Source organism: Xyrauchen texanus, chromosome 28 (assembly GCF_025860055.1).
Source record: "Xyrauchen texanus isolate HMW12.3.18 chromosome 28, RBS_HiC_50CHRs, whole genome shotgun sequence".
Classification (NCBI taxonomy): Eukaryota; Metazoa; Chordata; class Actinopteri; order Cypriniformes; family Catostomidae; genus Xyrauchen; species Xyrauchen texanus.
Genome location: NC_068303.1, coordinates 6,543,924 through 6,560,749, shown reverse-complemented (window position 1 = coordinate 6,560,749; position 16,826 = coordinate 6,543,924). Strand labels below are relative to the sequence as shown.

General features: G+C 36.8%; 2 protein-coding genes across 8 annotated transcripts in view; both read right to left on the bottom strand.

The window, feature by feature from the left end:
* Nucleotides 1-666: 666 nt before the first annotated feature.
* Nucleotides 667-11,245, bottom strand: LOC127622009 (lysosomal-associated transmembrane protein 4A-like). Its single transcript, XM_052095864.1, has 7 exons — nt 10,996-11,245; nt 8,190-8,310; nt 4,239-4,315; nt 3,461-3,583; nt 3,267-3,362; nt 2,331-2,429; nt 667-1,756 (listed from the first exon to the last, which is right to left on the bottom strand). The coding sequence occupies exons 1-7, from the start codon at nt 11,092-11,094 to the stop codon at nt 1,682-1,684; spliced, it is 690 nt and encodes a 229-aa protein (XP_051951824.1). The 5' UTR covers nt 11,095-11,245; the 3' UTR covers nt 667-1,681.
* Nucleotides 11,246-12,695: 1,450 nt separating this feature from the next.
* The window catches only part of LOC127621838 (MAP/microtubule affinity-regulating kinase 3-like), a 76,707-nt gene continuing 72,576 nt past the window's right edge, over nt 12,696-16,826 (bottom strand). For 6 of the 7 annotated variants that reach the window (XM_052095583.1, XM_052095584.1, XM_052095585.1 and 3 more), the window contains one exon: nt 12,696-14,252. In XM_052095583.1, the coding sequence (XP_051951543.1) occupies nt 13,907-14,252 (346 nt within the window). In that variant the 3' untranslated portion in view covers nt 12,696-13,906. The remainder of the gene's footprint in view (nt 14,253-16,826) is intronic. The other variant, XR_007967911.1, reaches the window with a different exon arrangement.

Here is a 16,826-nt window from a genome sequence, read left to right as displayed (position 1 = left end):
CAGAACTGCCGCTCGCTGGATGTTTTTGGCACCATTCGGAGTAAACTCTCGAGACTGTTGAGTATGAAAACCTAGGAGATCAGCAATTACAGAACCAGCCCATCTGGCACCAACAATCATGCCATGCTCCAAATCACGCAATCACATTTTTCCCCATTCCGATGGTTGATGTGAACATTAACTGAAGCTCCTGAACCTTATCTGCATGATTTTATGCACTGCAGCCACACTATTGGTAGAATTGATAAATTGCATGGATGATTGTTGGTGGCAGACGGGCTGTTGGGAGTGTTTCTGTAACTGCTGATCTCCTGGGATTTGCACACACAACAGTCTCAAGAATTTACTCAGAATGGTGCCAAAAACATCCAGTGAACAGCAGTTCTGTGGACAGAAATGCCTTGTTAATGAGAGGTCAACAGAGAATGGCCAGACTGGTTCAAACTGCCAAAGTCTACAGTAACTCAAGACAACCGCTCTGTACAATTGTGGTGAGAAGAATATCATCACGAAATGTTATTCCGAGATGCGGGTTGGCACTGTTTTGATGGCACGAGGGGGTCCTACACAATATTAGGCAGGTGGTTTTAATGTTGTGGCGGATCGGTTTGCCTCAATTGCTTTAGGCTATTGAAAAATTCACAATTAGTCTAATGACAGATAAAATTGTTTTAAAATGTTTATTGAAGTAATTAGATTACAGAACATGTAAAAGAAAAGAAACAGACCACAAAATAAAATAAACATGCATCCATTGATTTAAACAGCATCAGCAGTTTCCTTCTTTTTTTTTTTTATCTATACATTTGTCTGTCAAGAGAGGAAAGTTTCCTCTTACCAGCTGCGTGTTAAACAGCATTGTCCAGCAGTTTCCATTTAAACAGATCACAATGAGGGCTGATAACATGATGGTGCACAAGGGTTCGATGGATGGAAAACAACACTAATTATATAAACAAGACAAAAAGTTCTTTGAGCTCTTTCACTTTTGAAAGGATGAATGTCATACGTTCACTAATAAGTACACAATGGAAAAATATATGTTTGCCATCACACTGGATTTGTCTAAACAAAACAGATTTATTAGCCAAGGGTTTTGATTCTAATAGCAAGTGCTCTGTCAAGTGTTATGGCAGTGTTGTTTTCACAATACTTCCTCTACTAAAACATTAGGAGAAAAAAAAAAAAAAGCATGGATAAATAAACACTCTGTGAAATCTTTCAATGGTAAAAGTTTCAAATGGCAGATTACTTGCCTCATCTCAACAGAACCACTTCATTAGTGATTGACAATGAATTAACTATCTAATTCTGTTGTAAAAACAATTTTATTGCAGAGCCCGAGTCATGATGTCCACAAAAGAGAATGGCATCTCATATCTCAGATACACCACTATGTAATTAAAATAAATCCTGCCACCACCAATCCCTACCACTACACTGTCTTTTTCAAAAGTTTCCTATGGTTTTACAAAAATATATCTGCAGTGATGAACTGTTATGAGAGTCATGTGAAATAAATAGTTGAGGTTAAGTCTTTGCAATATGTAAGCTGCTGATGTGAGAAACATGTAGACGCTGGGAGTCTAAACACCTTCCATGTTTTGAAATGGAAAGTAGGATCGAAAGGCAAAGATGGGTGTCTGCACTGGCTTTTACTGAAAAACCCAGTCAGGGGAATTCAAGCAGGCATGTAAGGCGGAGGCGGCTCCTTCGCTGGCATTGTCATAGCCATTTCATAGGTGGGAAGGATGTACTATGAGAAAGAGAAAACAGAAGTTTTATGACATTTATCAGACAAAAATAAACTAAAAATAATTTATGAGCAGTACCACATTTTGTGGCAACAAACAAGAAGAATGTGGTTCAAGGAGTGTTGAAAAAACATCTCAAAAACCTCATTCAGAGGCAAAGAGCGCCCTCTACTGTAATACTGTGAACACCAAATGTAATGCCATGGGTTGAATAACTCTTGTGAATGACCCAGAATGAATCATAAGAGCCTGTTTTGTTTTTTTATCAAACCAAAACATTCACGAATCGGCTTCACTTTGCACGTTATTGGTTTAAATCGGTCTAATGACTTAATCACTGAATGAATTGGAGCAGTTAAAGTTGAGCAATCAAGGAGGTAGAAATTTTGCAGATAGGCAAAAACTCATGAACTGGATTTTCCCTTCATGCCACCGGTCACAGAACAGCTGTGGTTAAGGGAAAATCCAGTCTGGTCATTTTTGTTTTGTTTTTAGGTAATATATTGTACACATTTGTTAATCTACTCCACCTTCTCAACACAAAGCAGCCTGGGAACTCGGTTAACCTGAACATACCTGAGATGGGGTCTCGAAAGCAGGGTAGAAGGGAATCTCTGGAGTGTTCCTGTGGTTTATGTACTTATAGCAGTTCCACACACAGTTGATCAAATAAGCCTGAAAAACAAAAGAGAATACATACTGGTATTTCAAATAATATCTAATTAATTTCTCTCTACATTCTGGTTCTTATAAATAAAAGAGGTTAGTATGGAATTAAAGGTATATTCAATGTTCAATACAAGTTAAGCTCAATCAACAGCATTTTTGTCAATGTCGATTAACACAAAATGTAATTTCGACTCGTTCCCAAAAATCTGTTACAGTGGGACACTTACATGGAAGTAAATGGGGCCAATCCATAAACACTAAAAGTATAGCCACAAGATAAACAGTATGCGTGTTCACATGATTTTAGTGATAAAAGATACACAAGATTTAAAAGAGGAATTAATGCAAGTTATTTTATAAAACTTTAAGCTTCCTATTTTGCATTAAAACTCTTCAAAAATGGGCCTGATTCAATTCCATTTTAAAGTGCCTCACAGTCATCTTGATTGATCTATTTATTTTTTTAAAGAAGAGGGACGAGTCTAATATTTTATAGGATAGTTATCCCAATAAAAAAAAAAATTCTGTCATCGTTTACTCTAATGTTGTTCCAAACCTGTGTGACTTTCTTTTTCCAGTGGAAGAAAAGAGGAGACGTTAGGCAGAATATTAGAGACTGACAGCCTCAGTCACAATTCACTTTCATTGTATGGAAAAGTGAGGCAATTAAATTAAATGTTGACTGAGGTTAACATTCTGCATACCATTGCCTTTTGTGTTCCACAAAGAAAAGTAATACGGTTTTAGAATATGACAGAATTTTAATTTAAGGGTGAACTAACAGACCCTACTTTAATTCAGGCATTTCAGTATTTGCCTCACATCAAGTGAAGTGACATTTACCTTGAGGACAATGAGAATGGCAAAGAAGACGAGCACAAAGAGCAGGAGACAGCTGGAGTCCAGAGAAAGCAGGTTGTCCTTGTAGGGGAAGTCCGGCTAAAAGGTAAAGTGTTGTTAAATGAACCTCTCGTGGTTAGAACTGTAAAAGTTTTGAGAGACAGGTAGTCAAAAGTGGCAGTAGTCGGGAGACTGACCAGCTGGTCCAGGTAGTCTTTGATCCTGGTCAGGTATGTGAGAGAGCTGATAGCTACCAGGCAGCTCAGCGCAAAGTCAAACAGCTGGTAGCAAAAGAATGGGATGAGCCAGCCACCTCGATTCTGTGCAAGAGGGTGAGGGGAAAAAAAATAATAATGTCAAGAAGTGTGCTTTGATTCTTTTTTGAGTGTTCCTTACTGTTTTTAATGCTGAAGGAATCCAGGCAATTATGAATCATCCAGTTCTAAGCAAATAAAAAATAGCTATGGCTGAACAACTAGGCTCAAAATACCTAACATGAAAAGGGAAATAAGCACATCTAACAAGACTGTACCTCTAATGGAACAGCATTTAATTTGCCTAAAATTTGATACTCTGGGTCTAAAACACAGTTGCAATGCTCAATGCTCACTCAAAGCAACAAGATCAGTATAACAAATGCAATTGACAGCCGTGAACATTGTACTTTATATGTGATTTTACACCAGAAACGAAGGGTTGCATCGTGCTTTCACAAATCCAACCTGTTTTTGTGGATGACACCAAGCAAGACTGTGAAGTACTGCTGAAGAACACAGTGGTAAAACTTCTATTCCCCTAATTTGATTATTAGTGCAAAAATGGATGATGTTCGTTGAACTGGCTTTAAATGATGGGACATTTTAATTCAGTAGTTCTGCATCATATGTGATTTTTGCTTTTTCAAACTGTGCACATTAAAGATTAAGCATGATATATTTAACACATAGTACAAGTGTACTAATCATATAAACTTACAGTAATAGCTCCATACACCATCATGGCACTGATAGTAAGCATCAGGAGAGAAATGGCAAAGCCCACACAAGCATTCTCTGTAGGGGATTGAAAAAGAAATAAATATATTACTTGCATAAAAAAAAACTTTAATCTCTGCAAGAGTTTTTACAGGTTTCCTGTTTCAGTTGCATGACCAAAATTAAAGGCTTATTACTCTTTATGACTTATCTACAAAAAAACAACAACAATTAATTAACAATTTTTCCTTATTATTTTACATTATTTATTTCATTGTAAATAAGGTGGCTCAGAAAATAACAATATTTTATTTTGTTCCCAATCATATCACCTGTAACGACAAAGCAATCAAAAGTAAAACAAACAAATAAAACATATTAATTGCACATAAGAACTAGGGCAGGGCGATATGGACCAAAAATCATATCTCGGTATTTTCATGCTGAATGGCGATACAGAATACATATCTCGGTATTTTCTACGAAATTGACTAAATGTTCAGTTGCAAGTCAAAGCCACATGTGAGATGGTAAACGAAGCTTGCAACATGCTTTGTTTTTCGGGGCAGAAGACATTTTCAAGCTGTGAAGGCTTCGCGGTCGGGGTTGCAGCAGCACGAAGTTTAACACATCCTGCAGATTCTGACGCTGTTGTAAATGGTGGAAGAGGTTTGAAATGCTTCCACTTTTGGATGCAACCTAGGGCTGCACGATTATAGCAAAAATCATAATTGTTGATTATTGCTCTTGATATTGTAATCGTGATTATTAATGTCGATTACAAATTGTAATTACCATGACGTCACAAAGTAAACAAACATGTGGTTCTTCAGAGTAGCAGATTTCAATGGTCGTCGATATGAGCTGCACTCCAGTTCCTTTTAAGCATTATATTGTATTGAATTTTATATTGTAATAATGTTTGTTAAGGTAAGGCAAATTAAAATGATTGTAAATGGATATCTATGGTATAGAATAAATTGAATTATTGCTAAAATGACTGCATAAATTATTAGTCCACGTACAGTAAATAATATGGCATTCAATAGTCAAACTTATTAACAGCTGATTTAAATCGACAAAGTTATTGTGTTCAGTAAGACATTTGGTGGCTAGACAGGAAACCATTAATCCCGTTAGATCTTCAATGGTGATTTTGTCCATGTAAGATGCACTTTGGAAATTAAAAACAGTAATTTGAGATCGGAGTTTGTGCGATTGCGAAAATGTTAAATCTACCAATACCAGCTGCGTGGCAAATGGGTCTTATAAGAGCAGACGCAATAACAATGACGGTGATTCCTGAAATATGCCATTCATGTCATATTCTATGTTGGCTAAACTTCCAAAACACACTTAGAACAGTTCAACCGAATTACTTTATTGCTATTTTGTACAAATAACATGTACATTGGCCTACTTATTAACATGACTAAACAAAACTGTTATTACATTTTTAATAAATTGTACACAGAAATCTAAAATGCTGTCACTCACTGCACGTTTACACTGAGAGCTGCATTTCGACGCAAGCTCAGTGACGCTCCGCACAATGTTCTACACTTGCGAATGCTCTCATTAAAAACAAAGCTGTCTAATAAGTATTATAAATTAATTATTTACACAAGAGTCTGTGCCTTGATTAGAATGGGATCATTTTAGTTTTGTCGTGTTGCTCATTTGCAGTTTATTTAACATCTACGTTCAAAACGAGCAGTGCATTATGCAATGAATCCAAAATAATTACAAAGTGCTTTTCGCTCTTGTTCTACAGCTTCTTTTTAAGTGTCAGAAGATTTTCAAGTTCTGCGCAAACAGAGCAAGAACATAAAATAAGCATCTGGGCATTCAGTTTAAAACTTGCACGTCAGTTGTCATTACAGATAGAACGGAGGACGAATTCAAGTGACTCTGATTGGCCATTACCGTTTTATTGCTCAACGGACATGTTAGTGATTTGTTAGAATACTCAACAGCTGCAAAACATGTTGTAAACAGAAATCATTGACGCAACAGCAGCAGGCTTAAACTGAACGCTGTAATTGTCAATTTTCACGATTACATATTTGTGGCAGCCGTAATCGTGATTCGTTTTTTTAGGAATTGTGCAGCACTAATGCAACCGGTTTATGGCATTCTCTACAGATGACATGCAGGGCTTGATATTAAGCATTGTGATGTGCATGTCCTTCACACAAGTACATCTGTCATTCACTTGTCAGGGTAAAAAAGTTAATGTCCAGAGAGAAAAAAAAAAAAAAAGGACATGTATTGGGTACATGCTCGAGTAACATGTCAGAATTTCTGTTGTATGTTTTTTTAAATTACAACATGGCCAACCTAATATAATTCAACCTATGCAATCAACTGGATTCTCTGGGACAGAAATGTAAACTGCAATGGGTAGGGGAGGATATTTTATGTTAGATGTATGCATGCTAGTCAAATAAACGAAAGCATTTATCACCATCATTTACAGCAGGGGTGCTTACACTTCTATGAAATAAGATCTACTTTTTCATCATGTAATTGCAGCAAGATCTACCAGACACAATATATACATTTATCACAATTAGTTGTCAACCAATATGGGTTTCTTAATGGCCGATATCCAGAGAGCAGGGTGGCTGATAGGCTGATATATTACACAATTTAATATAGTAAATAAACATAAACTTGCTAAAAAAAATAAAATAAACTTCAGTACTATAGTTACTCAATTTGACACAAAAACCAAAAATATTATATTGTATTTTAAATGGTAGATAGCAGTTTCTTCAGATTTCTGTTTAGTCATCAAATTGGAGTTATTTATTTGCACATGAAGAAATTGTTAATATATTAGGAAGAAGGAAATAGTAGTCCAGCAACCATGGATGGCATGTTCACGATGTTAGCAATCGCATTTACTCAAAAAATATAGAAAATCACCCAACTGTACATACAGTAAATTGGTAAACATAAAGCACTTTTACCTTGGGCTGCATCTGAAAATGTAGTCAGCTGACTTACTACATTGCTGCCTAATCAGTTAATGGCTTAACTGACAGTTGATTTGAATGAATTTCAAGACCTCTTATGGAAACTGGTCTCCAAACAGTTTGAAAAGCACCTTTTCATCATACCGTCGTATAAAGCCTCTGGATCGCCTGCTTGGATTATCACAGGTCAGACCATGGGTCTTATAAGAGCAGACGCGACACACACATCATGCTATGTGAAAGAAAGGAACTTTTGATCCTTATCCTGATGAAACCGCAGGATTTTCTTGAGGTTCGTGAATTACATCTGTTTAAACGTGATATCGGCATATTAGCAGATGGTATATATGATATTAGTTTTATTGATATTTGCCTTTTTATCATTAGACAAGAGTTAAAAGGTACAGGGAACTGTTGAGGAGAGAGAGGGAGAATGAAACAGGTGAGCACTTTAATATTATGAGCTCAAACGTGTCTGCAGCGGCTCTGTGTTGCACAACAGTCTATTATTGTAGTAACACAATGGCACGTAACAACAATACGAACTGTAACTGGTCATTTACATATCCTTGTCACTTCACATGGAAGAAGGCCAAATGGGAAAATGTACTGGCCAATGCAATAATGAAAAAGTCAGAGGCGATACCAAATACCAAAATTTCAATAGTCTAGTATTAGTCTGAAATGTGATGACTTTTGCACCAGCTTTAATACCACAACAAATAATAGCCTAACACTAACTAATTATTTAATTATAAAAGAATTAAGTTCTCAAGTTATTATTCAAGAGTTGAAAATAGTCAGTAATAAAATAACAAATAAAAGCAATAAAAGAAATTAAGAAAACAATGCTTTTTGAACAGTATCACACATTCAATTAAACATTCAGAATTAATTTGACATATAACTACTACTGGTCTTCCTTCTATGAATAATACTTTATTTCATCATTCAATTAAATGTAAACATACCAGACATCCTGTCTGAGGCAAAGTAATGCTCAATAACTTCACACTGCAGGTCAAATGTAGGGACGTTCTCAGGATGAGTTACTGCCACAGCCAATAGAATACCCATCAACAGGTACACCACCTTTAGACAAATACCAATGGATCAGAAAGGACAGGTGAGACTTATGAGATATAGCATTATATCAGATATGACTGTCTAATAAGACCAACAGTGTTTTGATTCACTGTCATGTGACTTCTGGAAAAAAGAAATATTACAAGTCAACAGGAAAATGAGGTCAAGGTCTGTTTTGCCTTCTTTTCTAAATTAATATACAAGTTAAAGATGAATTTGAAACACCATAGCCTAGTTTAAATAATCAGCTGATGTTTCAAATTAGTTATTCTAAATGGAAACTTTGATTACCTGTAAACATTAGGCACAGCCTTTTTTTTTTGTTTAGTTTATTTTAACCATTGAGAGTGCCATTTGATTCAGAATTAAACACATTTTGCAAAGCAACACTTCCTTTTAGTTTATTAGTTGAATTCTATGTATTTTACCCAAATGTTTTTAATGTACCAATTCATCAGAATCAGAATGAGCTTTATTGCCAAGTGTTCACATGTATAGCCATGGCCAAAATGATTGGTAGTGATATAAATGTTGTTGCGCACATTTTTCTGCTTCAGTTGTTGTGTTGTTGATTCACATTGTTTCTAGATTATTGTGCAGAGTGATCAGATGCATTTTAAATAATTGCAAAAAGCTTCATTGAACTTTAATCACAAAAACCCAAATTTCACTGTTTTTGGTCCTGGCACAAAAACACTTTAATTTCACTAAGCATATCAGCAGCACCTGGGAAAGTGTAAACAAGTACTAGTCAGGTGAAATCATTCTATCATTCTGATTGGATTATAAGAGCAGACTGATTGCTATAAGAGGAGGAAAGAAGAGCTTCCAATCATTGTGTTCTTGTTAGCAATGTTACTTCTAAAGAAAGACGTGCAGCCATCATCGCTTTGCATCACAATGGCCTCATATGCAAGGAAATTGCAGCAAAAATAATGCACTTGAAAGAACCATTTACTGGATCATCAAGAACTTCAAGGAGAGAGGTTCAACTGCAGTGAAGAAGCCTTCAGGACGTCCCAGAGTGCCCAGCAAGCGCCAGGACCATCTCTTCCTGAGGAGTCGGCTACGGAATCGTGTCACCACCAGTGCAGAGCTTGCTCAATATTGGCAGCAGGTTGGTGTGAGTGAATCTGCATGCACAGTGAGGCGAAGATTTTTGAACAATGGCCTCGTGTCAAGAAGGGCAGCAAAGAAGCCACTTCTCTCCAAGAAAAACATCAAGGACAGACTGAAATTCTGCAGGAAGTACAGCAGAATTGGACCGCAGAAGACTGGTGCAAAGATATTTTCTCTGAAGCTCCCTTCCAACTGTTTGAGACATCTGGAAAATAGCTAGTCCAGAGAAGAAAGGGTGAATGCTACCATGAGTCTTGTGTCGTGCCAACAGTGAAGCATCCTGAGACCATACATGTGTGGGGTTGCTTTTCATCCAAGGGAGTGGGCTCGCTCACAATTCTGCTCAAAAACACTGCCATGAATAAAGAATGCTATCAAAACGTCCTGCAAGTGCAACTTTTCCCAACAATCGAGGAACAATTTGGTGATGATCTGTGCATTTTCCAGCATGATGGAGCACCATGTCACAAGGCAAGAGTGATAATGAAGTGGCTCGGAGATCATTACATTAACATTTTTAGATCCGTGGCCAGGCAACTCCCCGGATCTTAATCCCATAGAGAAACTGTGGTCAATCCTCAAAAGGCGAGTGGACAAACAGAAGCCCACAAATTGTGATCAAATCCAAGCACTAATAGGCAAGAATGGACCGGATTTGGCCCAGAAGCTGATATCCAGCATGCCAGAGTGAATTGCAGAGGTTATGAAGAACAAAAGGTCAACACTGTAAAAATTGACTCTTTGCATATATTGAGTGTTTTTACCAATAAAAGCCATTAAAACTTATGAAACGATTATTGTTTTCCAGTATACCATAGTAACATGTGAAATTATCTACAAATACTGAATCCGCAAACTTTGCAAAACACAAAATGTATGTCACTGCCAATACTTTTGGACACGGCTGTACACAAGACATTTTTTCTTGGTGAGAAACAAGTACACACAGAATATTACAGTGAAACACAAAACAAATAAGATTATAAATAGACACAAATAAATAGGACATATAACAGAAAGGGGTTTGTAGAATATGCCATACATGAAAAATATAGAGCTAATTAAGGCAAATATTAAATGACTTGCTCTCTAACATATAAAAATAGCTATAAAACTAAAAACAATAACCGACCATTTCTTGTTTGTTTACTGTAAACTATACTGTAACTTTGGTCCAATGACAGTTCAGTAAACCAAATCTTAGGCCTCAGCTAGCGCCGTAGATAGTCAATCATCCACAAATATAAAAAATAAACATAAATATCACTTACACGCCATATTATACTACTTAAATAACGAGATAAGGCTGTTATACAGCTTTTGACGCGTATAAAATAAATATATTCTCATTTAAATATTTGGTTTGTTGACAGTTTGGTTTTCAAAACAATGAGTTGGCATGGCGCGCTTAGCATCGAGCAAAGACGGATGTCAGCCAAAAACAATCAACATAAACGCACACTACTACATGGACACACCTAGAAATCCTCAAAGGAAAGGCTATTATCACGTTTCAATTGTATTATGATCGTCAAAATTATATTTATGTCCTCATATTAATGATTTTCGTACCATGTACCAAGTGCCCAGAATGATGGTTCCAGTCCGCACGTGACAGCAGCCGCAGCAGCGCGCGCTGTACAGTCGGTCTCGAGACGGTTTGAAACGCATGTCTTTCTCGTTGCTTTGAAGGAACGTCGAAATAAGAGACAAGGCTCTGCCGTCAAAAACAGCAGTCCTCGACCTCTCCAGCAAAACACCGCTTAATGGGTAAGAAACAGAGGAGGCGTAGTCAAGAGTTGAATCGTGTGTGAGAGGAAGGGGCGTGGTTAACACGAGTACACTTGGAAAATGGGGCGTGGTCAAGGTTTAATCCCGCATGGCTGCGTTTGTAACAGGCGACCCACTACATTTGAAGGTCCTCTAGGCTGCATATGTCGGGATGCTTTTGAGCGCAGATGCATGGAAGTTCAGAGCTGGATATTTTTTCTTGGAAAATGCCTCCATGGATTGGAAGAGGTGTTATATAAAAGATAAGATGCTTGGAATTAAATAAGACATCAGATGATATGTCATGAGACAGATGGTGGTAGCTTCCCCTGTCACTTTCATCTTGTTCCAAAGATATTCGGGTGACTAATAACATTACTTTATTTACCATGACTGTTTGTATATTACGAGTACATTGAGCTGCTAAAATTACAATATCAAAGTGTGTTAGTCAAAAAGACAAATAAATTGTGCCTATGTTTGAATTTCTTTAAAAACAAACTTTTAAAAATGAGTTTCAATGTTTGTGTCCAAATAGTGAGGAAAAAGCACATAACAAGTGGCTAATCATTATTTGATTGGACTGCCCAAAGTTGAAATTTTTTTATAGAAAAAATTAATCAAAAACACAATAGACTTATGTTTAGGTCACATGGCAACAATGTATCATTCTGTGGTTTGAAATGATTATAACTGCATAATGCCTACTCTTTCATTTACTAATTAAAAAAACAGTATGTAGTACACAGTCTAGTATTCTTTTAGTAGGTAAGCAGTGTTGGTTGAGTAACAAAATAGTAATTCACTACAAATGACTTAATTATTTCTCTAAAATTGTAATCGGATAATGTTACTAATTACTTCATTTAAAAAGTAATAAGATTACTTATTCAATAGTTGGTAATGAATGTCTATATTTCTTTCTTGTTCATTGTTACACACAAGTCATACACTCCTCACATCTCTCCTTCACAATAACTTATGGAGCCATAATTCATGTATTCTAAATAAATTATATATTAGAAATAAGCATAACCCTATAATGTACTTAAAAGTTATAAAATGATTTAAAGTCTGTAACTGCAATCTGATAACAAGATTTTAAAATGCATTACACTACTTATTTGCCTAAAAAGTAATTCATTACAGTAACTAATACTTTGTAATTCAATTACAACCAACACAAAGTAATCCATTCCAAATATAGCCATGGTTTTTGCCCAGACTACTTAAATCTCATGACATTTCTCTTCTATTTACTCCAGTGAGCTGCAAAGGGCAACAGAAGATAAAGTATGAAATGTTACATCATGTAGTCATGGCCTTTTTGGTAGCTGGTTATATCAGGTACACCTACACAGACTTTACAATAGTTTAGTCCTTCAGCTATTATTAAGATCCCATGAAATGTTCTGTCTATGATTTCATAGTAAATGTCTAAATTGTGCCTTGTAAAATCAATAAGAACGTTAACAGTCCAACAAAAGCCACTCTGGAAATAATTGATTTTCAGTTGTTTTAATGGAGACACTGATTAACCTTATTCTGTGATGAGTTACATTAATTTCTATAGTTTCTGACTCACAGCCAGAATTGGAAAAGAAAAACATATATCAATATGCTGCATCTGCAAAACTAAGGTACATTATTTACATTCCAAAAAACAATCAAATACATCCAAACAAAATAATAACAGTGCCAATGGTTCTAAAGGATGGGAGTGAATACTGAAGCCAATAAATGGCAAGTCAAAGTTCTGACTGTAGGGCCAGAACCAAAGCAAAGACATTTCAAGAACATCTGAGAAGGTTTCATCATCTTCTTAGACGTTTGAAAAACACTTTGAAAGGAAATAAACGAAATACTCAAACAGACCAGAAAGGAAAAGATTTCTGATCTCACTGTCTTTTTATCTCTTTATATTGTGTATATCGTTCCATTGCATTAGCCCATCTGAAGCCAAGAGTTTTCCTGAAGTGCGTGGCCAATCACAATTGCTCCAGAGCTGAAGCTCCATGGCACCAGTGTTTCAATTAATGGGATCCTGTCCATTATTAGCCATGTGTTGCACTAGAAAACCACTGGTTATAATTTCCTGACAAGATTGGGTGAAGGTAAAAAAAAAAAATGGAGGAATGGAAGTATAGGAGATGGAGAAAAAGCACATATGCAAAAAAGAAGTGTGCTTTAAGGGGAAAATGTGTGCAAGTAAATTTCCTATCTAAATCAAAACATTGTGGCCATTTTGTTTTGGCATTCAAGGAGGACTGCGAGAAGGGCAGTATAATAAAGAGAAAAATTTGTGCATTTAACCATTCCTCTTCTGTCTGTCTGGTTAAAATCAGAGTTTTCAGTCACTGGTGTTAATTTTTGGCCCCATAAGGCACCTACTACAGTAGTGCATAAACAAAACAAAAAATAAATGAAACCATCATTTCTTTTCCTACAGTTTGAAACCATCTAACAATAACAAAAATGTCAATAATAATATTAATAATGCTTCAAAGATGCAGGAAATTATTGCCTAAGGCATGATTCTTTACAATATTTTCAATACATACTTTGTAAGAGTTGAGGAAAAAAAATCCTTTTATCTGCTACTTGTTGAAAATTAATGTACAACTTGATTACTCTAGTTCTTGTGTGCCTTAGTCTTTTTGCTGCTTTTTCACATTTTCGGCCAATAGATCTTTATTTTATTTTGTATTTTTTTTTACAGCTTTAGCTCATTGGCAATTTTAGAGGCAATGTTCTTGAAAGCAATGGACGTTCCTGATATCCGCTTGAAGCGTACGCCATTTAGCGAGAGGCGGGGCAATTTGCAAACTTCCATCTCCCATTGGACCAAGCTCTCTGCGTGGCCATCGCCATGGACGCATAGAAGCAGGAAGCGCTCAGGTTGCTCGTAATCGCAGTTGTTGGCGTCCAGGACTTTGCGGATCTCTCGCATCATTTCTGTGGGCTCCATGGAGGAGGTGGTCTTCATGCTCCATGTGAAACGTAACGAGCGGGGTTTGGCGTCTTTATGTTCCTCTTTCTGATCCCCAGATACATTACGACTGTGGAGAGAAAAAGAAACAGTCAGAGTAATATTTATCTTTGTGTATGTGTTTAGAAGACATGCTAGTGTAAACATGACAACCAAGTGCATGAATACAGGTGCTTCTAGCTCGATTTCTTGCACTGTTGCATCCCAAAATGTTTCCGACCACAATTCATATCACAAGGCAAGTACGTGTTGCATTCTCAACATTGCCACAAGGGAGGCTATAGTGGATATTAGTGTGAACTGTTTGCTTTGATGGTGAGTTTTCTCTTTCAAGTCAACTTGAATGTCAGAGCAACAATTTGTAGAGAATATTGCTGAGCAAGCAAGTTAAAGTCAATATGTTTCTAACAACATTCCAGAATAACACATCCAGTTTAATGGCACAGAATTTTTATAGTAACTCTATCGCCCCTTTGAGTTCTGAGGTTTGTAACTTAATATTTGCGCGTGCGTACTTGCATAAAGTACATTCTGGCCTTAAGGGTGCATTCACACTAGGCTTTGAGCGCTATTGGTCACACGTCCTCTCGTAATGCAGATTCACACTTCAGAGATCACCAAACTTGAACTTTGGTATGCAGCATTGTTTGAAAATTCTTCTCATGAGCTTGCATTTCCAGTCTCCTGTGTTCGTATGAATGGGTGTGAATGGAGAGTGAAATGTAGTGTGACTGCCCCTTTTTTGGCATAAAAACACTCTACGAAAGCATGCAAAAGCAGACGAGAATGCTTGGCCATTGCATTGTAAGCACACTTTCCCGTTGTACATAACGTGAGTTCTTGAGTAACTGTGGTGGTAACAAACCTCAGTACTCAGGGGGGCAACAGAGTTACCTTGATACCTTTACATGCCTAAGGGCTCAGTCACAATTACCCTTGTGCTGCAAAACCAATGGGATCATCAACATTTCTTGTGCAAATTTAGCAGGAGGTTTAATCTTGTTGAATTCTGAAACAAATTTTCATTGTTGACCAATAGCAAATTGCTTGGTTTGGCACCTCTGTATGGGGCAGTCTAAACCATACACTCACCATACACTCATAGAACAACCCCTTTGTACAATTGTAGTGAGCAGAATAGCATCTCAGAATGCACAACATGTCGAACCTTGAGGCGGATGGGCTACAAAAGCAGAAGACCATGTTGGGTTCCACTTCTGTCAGCCAAGAACAGAAAATTGAGGCTGATGTGGGCCTACCATTTGTGTACCTCTGTAAAAATCCAGATTTGTCAGACCAGACGATGTTAAGGCCCAGTTATCGTGAGCCTGTGTTCAATACAGCCTCAGAGTCCTGTTCTAAGCTGACAGTAGTGGTACCCGGGAATGGGTCTTCTGCTGCTGTAGCTCATCCGCCTCAATGTTTGACGTGTTGTATGTTCAGAAATGCTTTTCTGCATAGAACTGTTGTTACGTGTGTTTATTTGAGTTACTGTTACCATCCTGTCAGCTTAGACCAGTCTGGCCATTCTCCTCTGACCTTGTCATAAACAAGCCGTTTTGCCCACAGAACTGCCTCTCGCTGGATGTTTTTTTGTTTTTCCCACCATTCTCTAGACACTATAAAGACTGTTGTGTGTTAAAATCCCAGGAGATCAATAGTTCCAGAAATACTCAAACCAGCCTGTCTGGCACCAACAATCATGCCACGATCAGAATCACTGAGATCCCATTTTTTGTCCATTTTGTTGGTTGATGTGAAAATTAAATAAAGCTCCTGACCCATATATGCTTGATTTTATACATTACACTGCTGCCACATGATTGGCTGATTAGATAATCGCATGAATAAGTAGATGTTCAGGTGTACCTAATAAAGTGGCCAGTGAGTGTATATTCTAAATAGACTAGGCACTAATTTTAGCAGATGTGTCATTACTCCGGTAACTAGTCATAAACTTCACAAATTTTGACTATTTATCTAACTTTATCTCTTCAAACTGTTGCTTGGCCATGATAATTGTTAACTAAATAAGAAAACTGACTGTAGAAGAATACAGATTAAGCTAATGCCCACTCTGAAAATGCAATACGTGCTTGCGTTGCTTTATAAACATTGTGATCAGACACATTTCGTGTTTGCATAGCTTGAAGAAATGTGTTCACATACTTGTGTGGAATATGTTTCTGGTCTTAAACTCAGGGAGAGAGTTTAATTTACATTAACTCATTTAGCAGATGCTTTTATCCAAAGCGACTAACAAAATTATATACTAGTGTAAGTAACAAACATAACAAAAACAAGTTTCTCAACAATTTTGTATTGTTTTGAGTAACAGCACATCAGGTGTCGAACAACTTAAGATCATTAAGATCACACAGAATTAACCATGCAGAGATACAGAAACATTGTACCAAGCAACTCAAGGATGCAAGCATAGAAATGTAAAAATATCAAGAGAAAAAATCCCCATTAGATCTCAAAAACACAAATCAATGTAAAGCAGACAAAAACATTCAATACAGAATGAAATAATAAGTCATGTTGAGTTTCCTTGTTGCCACAAGAAATGAGCTAACTGCTAACATAATCAAATGACTACTGACTTTGAGACAGATTACAGTACATCAGAGGCAATGGTTTT

Bases quoted from the DNA above. Each gene is read 5' to 3' on its own strand.
- LOC127622009 (XM_052095864.1), bottom strand. From the start codon at position 11,094: ATGCGTTTCAAACCGTCTCGAGACCGACTGTACAGCGCGCGCTGCTGC. The intron at 4,316-8,189 runs GTATGTTTACAT...AATCCCCTACAG, and splicing joins TGCCTCAGACAGGATGTCTG to AGAATGCTTGTGTGGGCTTT. The intron at 3,584-4,238 runs GTAAGTTTATAT...CCTCTTGCACAG, and splicing joins TGGTGTATGGAGCTATTACT to AATCGAGGTGGCTGGCTCAT.